The following is a 15101-nucleotide window of genomic DNA, read 5'->3' as shown; positions in this document are numbered from 1 at the left end:
GCTCTGGAGAGCTCCCTGTGGGCACTTCAGGGACTCTGTCCCGGCCAGAAGAAGAGGGCGTTTGTGTGAGACGGTGTTCATGGATTCGCAGGCAGAGCTACGGCTAGAACCGCTTAGGATCCGAAGGCCACGCCTCTCGCTAATCAGGCTCTAAACTGGCGCCCACTTCCTATCGCGCAGCGCAGAGCCAGTCGCATCCTGCTGTCATGACGACCGCTTCCGTGGAGACCCGGCGCAGAGGCTGCGGTCCCCGCGGAAGCCTGCACAGGTTCTCCCAACCCCCCACCCTGCGTGCCTTCTTTGTTTTGACGCTTATTTCGGCAAGCAGGGATCCCAGGACGAGTCTCAGGCCCGCGCCGGAGCGCTTCCTCCTAGGCAGGGCGGTGGGGTGTAAGGGGAAGAGGCCGAAACCCGGGGTTAATAGAGCGGTTCCTGAACAGGACCTAGAGAGAGGCGAATCAGTTGCGCAAGCGGGCTTGGAAGCTACTTTCTCGTGTCCCTAAACGCCGCCTTACTGCCGCTCCAGGGGTCAGAGTCTAGGGGAGGTCCCTTCCAAGTTGAGGCAAAGGCGGAAGGTACAGATTCCACTGCTGAAGGTGGGACGCGGGCGGGGCCTACTCGAGGCGGTTCTCCTTTCCGCTCACCCTCCTGCCGGATACCGGCCCCAGGACACATCGGGAGGCCTTGCTGCCTACATCGCGATAACTCCCCGACGTAAGTGCGGTCTGGGGTAAGGGAGGTACCGCACTGCGCAGCCGCAGGGCACCCGGCACGTGATACCGTGGCGCAAAGCCCGTTGGCTGTTCTCTACCGCCTGTTTATTGGCCCGAAGCATCCTCGCCCCACCCCCTCGGCCGACCAATGGGCGGGGGCGGGGGCGTGTCCGTAAGGCGGGAGGCTGCAGCACCGGGATCCCTCCTCGTGCTCAGCGTGGAGCCCCCTGCAGCCGCCGCGACTGCCACCACCCCAGCCGCGGGCTTCCCGACTCGGCTCCGGGTTGCGTCCCGCACGGTGAGACTGCTCCTCCTTCCGCAGCCACTTCCCGGTTTCTCTCTGCTTGCGGGTATCCCTTTCCGGCTGAGCCTCCGTCCTAAGCAGTCGGTGCATGAGACCCCATCCGGTGGGGCGCTGGGCCGGGGCGGGGGTTGATGGGGAGCCGCTCCACTGTCGGGCTCGGGAGGGTTCTCTGGCATCTGAGCTGGGGAGATGTCCTACCTTGGGGATGCGAGTGACCATCAGCTGGTGTAGCTGAGGTATTTTTCGCCGGGCGCTGTCCGGGGCATGTGTAACACTGTGAAGGTGGGGGCGTAACGGGGTCAGCGCAATCAGCATCCCACCCACAGCCATTGCCACCACCTCGCTGTGTGACCTTGGACGGGTAGCCTCTCTGAGCATCGAATGCCTCGGCACCCTCAGGGAGGAGGGTAATGATGTCGGGGAGTGCAAGCTTTGGAGACTGCGTCAACAGAGGGCAGGGTGGGGAGGGCACAGTATTATCTTTGAGCAACAGAGCAGAGCGGCCACCTCACAACCCGGGAGGGATATGATGGGGGGCCGCGCCCTCCAGCCTCATCTGTCCTCGGAGAGAATGAGAATGGGACAGGGATGGGGCGCCACACCCACGGGGATGGAGGCGGGAAAGGATACAGGGTCCTACACCCTGGACCCTAGTGCACCTGGGGACTTGGCCAGCACCTCCCTGTTGTCACACTGCAGGAGGGATTCGATATAGGTTCTGGACCGGTGTTCCTGTTAGTGAGCAGGTGCCCTGCTGGACTGAGAAAGGAGGCATTGGGCTGCTTTTCCTCTTGAATCTTGTCATGAGGAAGTGGGAGTAGGGCCTTTCTCTACAGTTTCCTCCTCCTGCCCAGGGAACTGAAGAAAGTCAGGGTCGGTTGGCAACCTTGAATCCTGCCTGGCCTTTACTTGTTGGGACACCAGGTTGGGGCAGGCAGTCTGGAGGCTAGAGGGAATTTAAGCACCTCCTAGTTAAGGGTTTGGGGAGGGGTTCTGGGAGGAGGGGATAATGGGCAGGGGAGTGCAGTACTTCTTGGGGAGACTGGAGGGTATGGCATGGTGGGGGGTCCCTTTCCCTATTCACCACTGCTCCACGCATTTGTGAGAGAGAGAGAATACCCACCCATCTGTCCTTACCCCTTTGGCCTGCTGGAGGGAGGAGGACATGGAGTCACATCCAGACTGAGTTAATGTAAAACTGCCACAGCCATACCCAACTTCCAGTCTTTCCTTTCCAGGCATTGGTTTAGGTATGTGGGCCCCTGACTGTGTGTTCAGTCTGTTGTCAGGTTCTGGACTCAGCAGGTCAGTGTGGCCTCAGTGGGCACTCTTTTTACAAGATTGAGCTTGAATGAGAAGCTGGACAGTGCTTCTGACAGACTAAGTGCTTAAACCAGGTCTGAGCCCTGGGTTGAGGGTGAGGGGTAGGTGGGAGGTTGTGGAGTTCCTGGCTTGGACAGTCCCTGAACAGGTTGAGAGTAGGGATTGGGAAATGAATGGCAAGTGAGGCCCCAAGAGGTTAGCTTGTCCCAAACTACAAAGCAGAGGACAAGCTGTAGCTGAACTTGTCCTGTGATAAATGAGACTTGGGGGCTGCCTCTGGGGCAGAAAGGTGGTATGGGTGTGCAGCTGTGGGGTGGAGGAAGGGCAAGAAGGTGGCAGGTTCTGGAGCTCCACCTGCCACTTATAGACTGTCTTTGGCCTTTCCAGTCTGGAGCTTTGGGCCCCATGGTGGGACGACCTCGAGTAGCAGCTAGCATCCTGTGGGTCAGGAGTCTAAGGGGCTGAGAACGCTGGGTTTCTGTGTAACTGTCCATCTGTCTACTCACTTGTCATGTCCCTGGGCCTGCTCTTCATGCCAGAGGCTCCACTAGGCTGGCTAAGCCCTGCCCAGTGTGGAGGTGGGGGGTGGGTAACCTTGAAGCAGCCATCCTATCCAAAGCTGAGACGGACCTGAGCTGGCAGCACTCTATCCCCTAGAGAGAAGTTTTCCTCAATTTCCCTGAGAGTAACTGAGAGCCAAAGAGGCCCCCAAGGCCCTCATTCTAGCTTTCCAGCCCTCCCCATCCTGTGACTTGTCCATGGTATCACCCCTGACCTGCTGACAGCCCATATAAGAGGGGGGTGTCAGGGATTTTTATTTTTGGCTGGGTTAGGGCCATTCCCCAGGATGTACATTCTTCACATCAGTCTTGTGAATCCCTCTGGTGTGGGGGACAGCAGGCTCCCAGCAGTCTGTTCTGTCGGTCCTTAGGGACATGTCTGGCCTGGGAGTGGGGAAGGGAGAAGGCAGGAAGAGGTGGCAAAGGGGAGGGAGGCCCGTCAACCCTCGAGCTGTATTCTGAGAAGGCTGAAGTCCCAGGAGGTGGTGGTGGGGGTGCCATTCCTGTCTGTTCCAGTATTGCCTGAAGTGCCTCTCTGCCAGTGCTTCCCTGAAATTGCCCATTGCTTCAGAAACCAGGCCTTTGGGGGTTTGCTTTTTGCAAAGATGGGGGTGGAGTGGGGAGCGTTGTCAGAGCTTCAGACATTGGCTGCACCAAACCCTCAGAGGCAGAGGCCACTGCTTTTTCCTGTGGCACAGATGAGGACACTGAGGCACAGAGATGCAGAGTAACTTGGCCCATGGAGCCTGCATCTGAACCAGGACTGCTGGGCTCAGGGAGGCTGTGAGGCTTGGGTCACACTCAGGGCTTGGCTGGCACAGAAGGCGGCCTAGAGGTTCCCTGTGGGTGCAGCTGCAGGAGGACAGGGCTCAACACCCTCTCCTCCTGCTTCTGATGAGGAATTGTGCAGATAAGAGTCTGGCTTCCAGGGCACAGCGTCTGGCAGGACTCTGCTTTAAGAAAGGATGCTTTCTTTTTCTAGCCTCCTCTGGGCCCCTAAATTCACTTGCCTCCCCCTCTGCTTGTTCTGACCTGAGCTCTAGTCAGCACATGAGATGTAGGCCCTACCATCTGGGCTTTCCATGTCAAGGATGGACTGGGCGGCGCACCGGTTGATGGGAGCAATGCTAGAAGAATACTAGGGGGAGGCTGCACTCTGAGATGGGGGAGGGGTGTGCCCTTTCGGGCAGAGGTTGGCTAAGAGAGTGGGATGGGGCCTTCCTCTTCCTGAGAACATTTGGTAAGAGTCTCTCCCATAGCTGCCTAGAGGGCCCAGTCAAGGCCCAGACTTGGGCTCCCCTTACTTTGGCTACTCATGCCACAAATACGAACGTAGGTTTTCCCTGCCAGGTCCTGGGCTGGGTGCTGGACCACAGAGGTTGGCAAAAACAGCCACTGCCCTTGTAAGATGGGGAACATGGATATCAAATAATACCAGAAGGGAGAAAGGGGATCCTTTTAAAGATTTTTGTCAGGCCTATGCTGGGATGGGCGGGAGTGGGTGGTGGTATGCTACCTGAGAAAGGTACTCTGGGGCTGAGATCCAGGCCAAGGGGACAGGATTGTTCCAGGCAGGCAACAGGCAGGGAAGCAGGGAGGGGCCCTGCAAGTACTAGGTCAGAGTGTTTTGTGAAGAGTCCCCAGGAGTCTTTGCTCATGGCCACTGGCTAAGGATCTCAGTGTCCTGGCAGATGCGGGGATCTTGTAGGCACTGGGCTGTCGTTCCCTCGTGGCTGAGAGATGTGGCTGCAACAGCCTCTTCGAAAGGTAAGGAAGATGGTCCGGTACCCTTGCAAATGGCCATTGTCTTACATGCTCATAGTTTCAGAGGGTGGGTGGGGTGGAGGCAGGCTTCTCCAAGGGCCAAGATCCCTGGGGAGAAGCCGAGTGACCCAAGACTAAGGGGCTGCCCTGCTGGACCTGCCCCCAGAGCAGCCCTGGACAGAGATGAATGGGGGTGTAGTTCCCCTCCCTGCGCCCTGGGCTGGGTGGGGCCTGGGAGACAGCCTCCAAGGGGGTAGGGGGTGTGCTGGCCTGGAGTTGTACCTGCCCTGGTGGCTCCTGAGTTCCTGAGACCCAAGCCTTGAACCTCCTTCTACCAGGGGTTCCTGGCACCCAAGCTGATCGCCCTGCGCTGGAGGCATGGATTGGGCCTGGGTGGGCTTCTCAAACTGGGACGTGGGGAGGGAGGTGAGGCTGGCTCCCAGGAAGCTCAACACCTGAGAGACCCCCAAGTCATGCCCTCCACAGGCCCAGCCCCTGACTGACTGTGAGGCTGCCAACTCATGGTTTCTCTTCCTCGTTCCCTGGACTAGCCGAGGTCATTCGTGGGTCACTCATCTCTAAATCTTTCAGTGTGTATCTCTGAAAAATAGGACAATACTTCTCTACAGAATGCAATTTCATTATCTCACCAAACAGGATCTGCTCTTATTTCTTGAGTCTGTCATCTAAGATCCAGTCCCATTCACATTTCCTAATTATCCCTCAAATGCAGTTTTGACCAGTAGTTAGAAACCCCCTACCCTGTTTATGTTTCTTCTTGTAGCTGGCGGAGTGGAAAAAGATGGGTCATTTGTCCCATAGAGTATCCCGCCTTCTTGGTCTCTTTGTGTTAATCTAGCACTGCGGTTGGCAAACTTTTTCTGCAAAGGGCCAGATAGTAAATATTTTAGACTTTGCAGGCCATGTGCTCTCTGTGGCATCTACTCAAAGCAGTTCTGCTTCACTGCAAAAGCAGTTTTAGACAGCATGTAACCCAACAAGTGTGGTTGCGTTCCAGTTAAACTACAAAAACCAGGCGGTGGCCCCACAGTCTGGTTTGTTTGTTTGTTTTTAAGATTTTATTTATTTATTTTTAGAGAGGGGGAAGGGAGGAAGAAAGAGAAGGAGAGAAACATCTATGTGTGGTCACCTCTACCTCCCCCCCCCCACAGGGGACCTGGCCCACAACCCAGGCATGTGCCCTGAATGGGAATCAAACCAATGACCCTTTGGTTCACAGGTCTGTGCTCAATCAATGGAGCCACACCAGCCAGGGCCCCACAGTCTGTTTTCTGCCCATCCCCTATCTAAACCACCCTTCCTTTATTTTTTTTCTTCCACTTTGGTGGCGGAGGAGGGGAACAAATCAGTTTCCTATAACTACCCTGCCTTTTGGGTTTGTCTCATTTCATTCTTGAGGAAGTCATTTACTTTATTTATATTTTTATCCTCACCTGAGGACATGCGTGTTGATTTTAGAGAGTGGGAGGGGGCAGGGAGAAACATTCATACAAGAGAGAAACAGAGAAACATGGAGGGAAGCATCAGTCAGTTGCTTATAGTCATGTGTCCTGACGGGGAACTGAACCTGCAACCTTTCGGTTTCCTGGATGAAGGTGCAAACTGACTGAGCCTCACTGGCCAGCGTGTGGAGCCATTTAATTTGTTCCACTAACCTCTGTGGTTTCTTTTTTCATTGTTTTTATTTTATTTTATTTTTAATTTTAATTGTTGTTCAAGTACAGTTTTCTGTCTTCTACTCCCATCCCAGCCCACCCCCCCAACCCTCCCCACCTCCCTCCCATTTCTACTCCCACTAGTTTTTGTCCATGTGTCCTTTATACTTGTTCCTGTAAACCCTTCCCCTTTTCCCCTGAAATTCCCTCCCCTCTCCCCTCTGGTTACTGTCAGTGTGTTCTCTATTTCAGTGTCTTTGGTTATATTTTGCTTGTTTGTTTGTTTTGTTGTTTAGGTTCCTGTTAAAGGTGAGATCATATGGTATTTATCTTTCACCGCCTGGTTTATTTCGCTTAGCATAATGCTTTCCAGCTCCATCCATGCTGTCACAAAAGGTAGGAGCTCCTTCTTCCTTTCTGCTGCATAGTATTCTATTGTATAAATATTGTACTACAGTTTTTTGATCCATTCATTTACTGATGGACACCTAGGTTGCTTTGAACACTTGGCTATTGTAAATTGTGCTGCTATGAACATTGGGGTGCATAGGTTTTTTTGGATTGGTGTTTCAGGGTTCTTAGGATATAATCCTAGCTGTAGAATTGTTGGGTCAAAAGGCAGATCCATTTTTAGTTTTCTGAGAAAATTCCATACTGTTTTCCATAGTGGTTGTACCAGTCTGCAATCCCACCAACAGTACACTAAGGTCCCCTTTTCTCCACAACCTCTCCAACACTTGTTTGTTGTTTTGTTTATGATGGCCATTCTGACCGGTGGGAAGTGGAGGAAACAAAGCTGTCATTGTTTGCAGATGACATAGTGTACATAGAAAATCCTATAGACTCCACCAAAAAAACTGCTCGACCTAATAAATGAATCTGGCAAAACAGCGGGATACAAAGTCAATAACCAGAAATCAAAGGCATTTTTGTATACCAACAATAGAAACAGTAGAAGGAGAAATCAAGAAAAAAATCCCATTCAATATAGCAAAAAGAAAAATAAAATACCTAGGAATAAACCTAACCAAGGAGGTAAAAGACTTTTGTGCAGAAAACTACACAACACTGAAGAAAGAAATCAAGGAAGACACAAACAAATGGTAACCTCTGTGTTTTCACTAAGCCAGAAGTCGGTGCTAGGGGCTGGATTCGATCCAGCTTACACATTTTGGAAGGTGCTGCGCACTGGTCAGTGGCGCTGTGCTTCAGTGCTGCCTCCCATCAGGGTCTCAGTGTGTCAGGTTCCACTGTGAGCGAGGGGTGATAGGCTGTTGCGTGACAGGCTGGTGTCACATCTCTCCGATGCCGACTTGTGTCATTTCCCTTGAGAGCCCTCAGTCATCTGCTCATGCCATGTGGGCATCTGTGAGCATCCACTTCTGTCAACCTTTTCCTTCCCAGCTTAGCATCCACTGACTCATTGCCTCGGCCTGAACTGGGGGCTGCAGAGTTACTTGGCATTTGGTCATTCCTTTGTTATTTAATAGCGAGAATTCTTCTGTAAAGAAGAGCTTTCTTTTAACCACCAGGGCAACTTCATTACAGAAAAGGCCAAGAGACAGACTGAAATACTTCTCGTTATTGCCAGTTTTCAGAGGAAAGATTTAGGGCATTGCTGCCGTCAGGGGCGACAAAGGAAGGTTTAGGTTTGTTTGTTTGGTTTTCTCGTCTTTTTTTCTCTAATCTCTGAATACCCCCGTTTTTGGTATTTCATCTGTTTCCGTCAGTTGCACTCATTATTTTTGATGCTGAGATGGTCCCAGCTCAGCCCATGGGGATCAGACGGCTCACATGGGCTTCCCTGGGCGCCTCCTGCTGTCCCCTTGCTTTGAGGTTAGGGCAGCTGAGCTGGGGGGCAGCCCCTCTGCAGCCGTCCGTTCTGTATATGGCCCCGACTAGTCACCAGTAAGGAAAGGTCTGAGGGCATGTTATCTTCTGTGTGCCCTCGTTTTTGCTCCCTTCCCAGCATACTGTTGACTCTGACCTGGACCTGGCTGCATTGGCTGTGTGACCTGAATAATGCAGACTCTGGCTGCAGGAGGGTGTAGCTCTTGGGGTCGCCAGCTCTGGAACTGGCTCTTAGAAAGTGCCAAAAAAGTCCCCTCCTTTCTAGATTGTCCTTGCCATCAGCCTCAGGTGCCTTGGGCACACGAGTCCTGTGCTGGCACTTTGGCACCCAGAAGCTGCAGCTCAGCGTGTGCTGGCTGGGCCCTGGGTCAGCAGGGTGCCAGGCAGGGGGAGGGCTCTTGGTGAATGGGGGATGTGGGTAGAGGAGTGTGGGCTGTGCTAGAGGACACAGGCATCACTTGGGCCACTAAGAGCAGCAGGGTTTTGGGACCTCCCTAAGGGGAGGTCTCTACTCTCAGGCTGTGGGTGGCCCTGACCCGTGCCTTTCCCACTCCCCACCCTGCAGGCTCCTTCTGGTGTCCCTTAGAGCATGGGAGGCTGCTGAGCTTGAGTGGCAGGGTCCAGTAGGAGCTGCGAGTTTCAGCCCTTGGCAGGGAGGGCATCCATGGCTGCAGCCAACAAGGGTAAGTGCCGTCCGGGCCTGGTGGGGTTTGCAGGGTCTTCTGGTGGGCCCTGGTGGGAGGGGTGTTGTTGTGTGAGGGGCCTCCATTGGCTGTGTGTGCATGTGTCTGAATGTGAGTACAAATGACATCAGCAATTGCACCAGCATTTGTGGCAGGTCCTGGGGCACACCGAAGCCCTAGCAGGGAATGTGGTGACCCCTGCTGGTTCCTTGGGGTGCCGGTCTTTAGAGGTGTGCCCTCTTGCCCCTTGTTCCAGCCTCCCTGTTCCCCTGGGGGCGCTGTAGAGGGCATGAGGGGCTTTGGGTGAGCACTGAGCCTGGCGAGGTGGGTAGAGCCATAGAAAGGAATTTTGGTTCATTCGGAGTCCAGAAGGGCTTGTGGAGGGTTTCAGGCAAGGGAGGCCTGATGAGATTTGAGGGTCAGGTCTGGGCTGTCTCAGCAGGGAATGTGGGAGTGCCAGCCTGGCTCCTGGGGGTCTCCACTGGGTGTCCAAGAGCCCAGGCCATGGCTGGTCTAGGCCCTCACACAGGGAGGACTCTGAGCAGGGTTCTTGGGAGGTGTAGGGGCTGTGGGGGCCAGAGAGGACTGGGGTCATGCTCTTGGTAAGACAGACCTCCCCCAGGGGTAGGCCCTCAGCCCAGCTCTTGGTGCTCTGCCTGTGTCAGTGTCCTGCCTCCTGGCTTTGGAGAACCTGATCCATCTGGGAGCAGCTGAGGCCCTTACCCCTTAAGGGGTTAGGCAGAGGAAGGTGTCCCTGGGAAGGGTCCTGGAGGCTCCCCTTGGTTCTTCCATCTTTCCTGCCAATGCGCAGTGATGAGGTAGGGGCAGCTACAGCCCCTCCTAAGTGAGCTCAGTGTGGGCCTTGCCCCTTTGTTTTTTCCCCACCTAGATAGGTCCCATAGAGCCAGTTCCTGTCCTTGCCCCTCACCCCTACTAAGTTGGGGTCATCAGGAGAGATAGGTGGGGGGACCTTGGGCACAAACATACCTAGAAGAGAATGTCCCAGAGATGGAGAGCTTGGCCCTGTGGAGGGGAGGCCTGAGCTGAGGTGGGCTTTTCCTGGGGCTAGGTGAACGTCTTGGAGACTGTCTCTTCCTGTCTCTGGAGTCAGCCTTATTCCAAGTGAGGGGTCATGCTAGCTAGTTCCTGACTCCCCCTGACACCTGTACTTATGGTGTGTTTTTGTGGGAGGATTGGGCCTCACACCTCATGATCCCCAGTGTCCGGTTGGAGGTAGCCTAGCGCTAAAAGGAGTCCAGCCAGTGGGTGCTGGGTGATACCACTGGCAGTTGCAAGGGGCAGGGAAGCCACAAGGGGGAGTCATGTCCCGGGGGCAGCGGAAGCCTGCAGTCCCTGGAACCCTCTCCCACTCTCCTCGTAGGCAGCAAGCCCAGAGTCCGGAGCATCCGCTTTGCGGCAGGCCACGATGCAGAAGGCTCCCAGAGCCATGTCCACTTTGATGAGAAGCTGCATGACTCGGTGGTCATGGTCACCCAGGAGAGTGACAGCAGCTTTCTGGTCAAGGTATGTGCACACCTGCCTCCATCATCAGCCTCATTCCCTCTTATCTCCTTCTCAGCCCCGCCTGGCATCCTGGGCCTGTCTGTTCCATGCCCTCTAAACTGGCTCCATAGGCCTCTCTTTCTTCTCCCCTGGGCCTCGGTTTCCCCCTCCGTAAAGCGGGAAGTGGTGAGATGGCAATGAGAGGAATGCAGTTAGAACGTCACCCCGAATGAGGTGAGGGGAGCAGAGGAGCTATTGTTATCATCAGCATCTCCCCAACGGTAGTGATGGAAGGTGGGTGTGCAGGCTGTGATGTCACAAGCCTGGGTCTTGCTCTGTGACCTTGGGCAGGTCACCTCAGCTTCCTGTTCTTTGAAGTGAAGACAGTTCGTATCCCACAGAGTTGGTGTGAAAATCAAATGGAAGAATGTGTGTATGTTATACAGGTAATTATACTGATAACAAGGTACGACTTTATTTACCTTCTTTGCCAAACTTCTGGCTGATTTTCACCCCCATATTTGCTACTCAGTGGAGCACACCCTTTGGTCATACTTCACACACCCTGTGGTGTGGCTTCTCCAGCTGCTAGGACACTGTCGGATCCCACATCCACTTGGAGGGACGAAAGTCTCTGGAGGGGAGGGACTGGGGGAAACGGGCAGTGAGGCCCTCGGGCTGGACAGTAAACCAGGGCTCCAGAGTTGAGCAGGGAGGCCCCAGGGTGCAGGGGGAGGGATCTTGTTCCTGGAGACCGACCGCCCTGAGGAAGGGCCCAGGTTCATACCTACTTCTGCCCAGTCCTGGCTCTTTCTCCCACAGCTGTCAGCCTCCCCAAGGGAATAAACAGAAGGAAACAAAACTTAAAAAAACAGCTCCCTGTCCCCCACTCCCCATTGCAAAATTCATTCATGCCTCATAGAGAAAATCTCTGAAGAAATTTAAAAGTACCCAGAGTTATAGTACCTAGAATAGCAATGGTTAATATTTTGATGTGTCATTTTAGCCTTTCTTATAGCTTTGTTTCCAAAAACAAAAAGCTGGTATCACAGTGTAACAGTTTTTTGCTTACGCCTTTGTTACGAGCCATCTCCTGCCTCTGTCAGTAAATAATTTTCTACAAGATCTTACAACTGCTTGGTATTCCATTATATGTGTCATCGTTGATTTAGCTGGTTCCCTATTTCTGGTGTTACTGCCGTTTCTATTTTTTACTGTTATAAATAGGGCAGCGATAAGTATTTTTTGCACATCTCTGAGTGTTTCCACTGGAAAATTCTGCGAGTGGTGCAGCTGCATCACAGGGTCACCACTGGCAGGTATAGGAGAAGGCTCTCGTGAGAAGCGTGCCCTCCACCTGCACAGTGTGGGAGCCAAAGGGCCTGGGCTTTATCACGTAGTGACTGCAGCCCCGTCCCAATGAAAGGCTCAATGTTCCATGCAGCCAGTCCCAACGGGCTCCTAGGGACAGGCCGTGCGGCCCGAGAAACCACGTGCAGGAGAGGAAATGTACGTGTGAGCCATGGGTACGGCATGCGCCCCTTTGTGCCCTGGACTGGCACTCTGGTCAGCCTACCTGCTCAACAGCCACCCCGGCTTGTGACCCTTCACATGACTGGCGTTTCCAAGGATGGCGTCTATCCCAGAGGGTACCGGTTGCCAAGCACCGTATACAACAAAAACTGCTTGAACCCTGAGTCGGGGCTGTTGGACACACTGACCCTTGGGGCAGGCAGGCGGGTGCCCACGATCAGATGCCAGCAGGCAGGCAGGCCCGGTGCAGTGACTGGTGCCAGGCCTGTGGGCCGGCTTTGGACTGACACGGTTGGTCTCGTGTCATTGTTTCTAATTCTATCCCATCCTTCATTCTGTGCAGTCTGTGTTGCCTTGTGTCACCACATGAGTGACCAGAGAACCAGTGTCCCTGCCCCAGACTGTGGACTCCGGGCAGGTGGATGGGCCCCTTCTTGGCAGTGGCTGGGAGCTTGCTATGTGCCACTTATGGCGAGACTGACCTAGGGGCCTCCAGCGACTTCCTTCCTGGCTTCCATTTATTGTCTATAAAATGGGCCACTGAGGAGCTGTGGGGTGCATGAGACAGGTGCCGAGGAGCGTGTGGCCCAGCTGTGGGGTGAGGTCCCCGGGAAAGGCCTACAGTCACCGGGCTGGGGGCAGTAGGGAGATACAGGCCCCCCAGGAGTCCCAAGGAAACAGGTGCAGAGGCCCACAGGACCATAGATGGCATGATCTGGGTGGGCCCTGGGGGAGTTGTAAGTGAGGGTGCTTCCTTCCTCCACCCTTCCTGCTGCAGGTTGGCTTCCTGAAGATCCTGCACAGGTATGAGATTACCTTCACTTTGCCCTCGGTGCAGAGGCTGAGCAAGGACATCCGAGAGGCGCCTGTCCCCAGCCTGCACCTCAAGCTCCTCAGCGTCGTGCCTGCCCCGGAAGGTGCGTCCTCGACTCAGGGCGCTGGAGGCTGGCCCCCCTCCGGCAGGGCCTGGGCCGAGTGGGAGTGAGAACACGGGATGCCCCTTTCCCTCCATCTAGTGCGGATGGGCAGCAGTCGGGGACATGACGCCTCTCCATAGGCTTGCAGTGTGGCAGCTGGGCAGGTCCCATGCCCCAGGCCTCAGTCCCCGGACAGAAGTCCACGGGCTCACACTGCCGCCTGGGTCTGCCCGCTCCCTGACAGTTTACTCAGTGGGATGGGGGGGAGCCACTGCGGACCTGGCTCTGGACCTCCAGCCCTCCTTCCTCGTGTCCCTCAAGAAAAACCTGCTGGAGCCTCAGGAACTCTGCTTGGCTCTCTCCTAGCACCCTCCTGGGCTTTGGGCTGGGGGCTGCTGCTCCCTACCTCACCAGCTTCAACCCCTGCCCCCCCCCCATAGGCTGGGTGATCAGTTTCACTGTGTGCTGAAGTCCCAGCTTCAGTTACATGTCCCCCCACCTCCTCGTGACCTTGCCCTTAAGTGGACTGAGCAAACCCCTCAGGCCTTTGCCTCTTGCCACCTGATCTGCTCAAGTCCTGGCCTGCCCACCCCCCTTCTCATCACTCCCTCTCCTTCCTGCCATTTCGGGGAATCAGCAGGGCCTCCTGGAAGCCTACGTTTGGTCCTTGGAGCCTTAATGTGACCCACGGGCCCAAGGCATGTGGCACTCATGAAGAAGGGGAAATTTCTGAGTCCTGTGCCCCCGCCTTGGGGACATGGGTCCTGGACCACCCTTGCTCCTTTGGAGGAGGTGGCCAGTCTCAGCGGTGGTGGTGGGGCCAGTGAGTGCCGCGGGGCAGGGGCAGGAGGCCATGGAGATGCTGATTGCCCAGACAGGTTACAGCATCAAGTGCGAGTACACGGCGCACAAGGAGGGCGTCCTCAAGGAGGAGATGCTGCTCGCCTGCGAAGGTGGCGCCGGCGCCTGTGTGCGAGTGGTGGTGCAGGCACGCGTCATGGGTGAGAGTGCAAGGCGTGCATCCGGCTAGGGGACGGGAACCCCAGTTTCCCCAAAAGGGGATTCTGCCTTCCTCCAGTGTGAAAAAGGGGCCCTTACCCTGGCTGGGGTTTCCTACCTCTTTGGTGGGTGTCTTTCCCCCCCTCCCCAGTAGAGCCCTGAGAGAGGGTGGAGGGGTCTCCTTGGAGTGGGTGGAGCAGGGGTCCAGCCTGGCACCCTGACTTTCGGTCTGCCTTGCAGACCGGCACCATGGCACGCCCATGCTGCTGGACGGCGTCAAGTGTGTGGGCGCTGAGCTAGAATACGACTCGGAGCACAGCGACTGGCACGGCTTCGACTGAGGCCCATGCCCCGGCCCACCTTGGGGCCCCTCAGCCTTAATCTCCACCTCTTCTCCCCCATGCTGCATGACGGTGTGGCTTCCTCATCCCTCCCCAGGGTGGGCGTGGGGGGCTGTCCCGGGGCCTCCAGGCTGGGGCCTCCCCACGCCTCACCTCTGTCTCCATTGTTATCACCTTCCTGCCCCTCCTGCATCCTCCTCTTCCTGCTTCTTCCTCTCCATGTGCCTCAGTCTCCTGCAGGAAGAAATGGGTTGAGCCCCCAAGGAGCTGTCTGAGGAGGGGGCAGGGGAGGGAAGGACCTGGGGTGGGTAAACCACCCCACACTGCAAGCCATAGGAGCTCCAGCCAGGGCCTGGGAGAGGGGGGAACTGGCGCTCTGATGTCATCGCCCCATTGCTGCTGCTGCTGTCTCATCTAAGCCACCTCCTGTCCCCCCACCCCCAACTGCTGTCCATGGTGAACTGGAGGGAGGTACAGGTCTCAGCCCCTACCCCCAGGTGTGTGTGACTTGGTTTTTAAACAACTGGTTGGGATAAAAACTTAAATAAAACTTTCAGTGGATACCCGAGGCCAGTGGACTTTTGTTCTCTAGGGCCCCCAAAACGCCCAGTCTTCTGAAGACAGGCCAGGGAATGGTTCGGCTAAGCTGCTTCCAGGAAGTAAGGGCACTGGGCGGTATAAGAGCAACTAACCCCCAAAGAGTTATCTACAGGTGATGGCATTTTCAGCCTGGGAATAGTTGCCAAGGCAGTCTGGATGGGGAGGGGCCCTCTGTCCAGGCTAGAGAGCGGTCTGACGGACTGCAGGGGTTCTACTTGGAAGTTTGACAGGGAGAAGGCAGCACCCCCTTCTGGCCAGTTCTTAGCCCACGCACAGCTGAAAGCTTTCTCCCTTCTTCCTGGAACCCAGGCCTCCATTACTAGATCACTGGGGT

The 15101-nt window shown here is 55.3% G+C and overlaps 1 protein-coding gene across 3 annotated transcripts; it reads left to right on the top strand.

Annotated features, from left to right (window-relative positions):
- Window positions 1–316: 316 nt before the first annotated feature.
- CUNH20orf27 (chromosome unknown C20orf27 homolog) lies at window positions 317–14728 on the top strand. 3 transcript variants are annotated; one of them, XM_045833584.1, is made up of 6 exons: window positions 317–714; window positions 8757–8874; window positions 10256–10398; window positions 12689–12827; window positions 13706–13828; window positions 14067–14728. In XM_045833584.1, the coding sequence occupies exons 2-6, from the start codon at window positions 8856–8858 to the stop codon at window positions 14165–14167; spliced, it is 525 nt and encodes a 174-aa protein (XP_045689540.1). In that variant the 5' UTR covers window positions 317–714; window positions 8757–8855; the 3' UTR covers window positions 14168–14728. The 3 variants fall into 3 exon arrangements, with proteins under 3 accessions (XP_045689540.1, XP_045689539.1, XP_045689541.1); XM_045833583.1 differs by lacking the exon at window positions 317–714 and adding an exon at window positions 854–1011; XM_045833585.1 differs by lacking the exon at window positions 317–714 and adding an exon at window positions 6704–6736.
- Window positions 14729–15101: the final 373 nt, after the last annotated feature.

Source organism: Phyllostomus hastatus, unplaced genomic scaffold (assembly GCF_019186645.2).
Source record: "Phyllostomus hastatus isolate PE091 unplaced genomic scaffold, TTU_PhHast_1.1 phas_contig_17, whole genome shotgun sequence".
Taxonomy (NCBI): domain Eukaryota; kingdom Metazoa; phylum Chordata; class Mammalia; order Chiroptera; family Phyllostomidae; genus Phyllostomus; species Phyllostomus hastatus.
The sequence above is the reverse complement of the archived record's forward strand: the minus strand, read 5'-3'. Positions and strand labels throughout refer to the sequence as shown.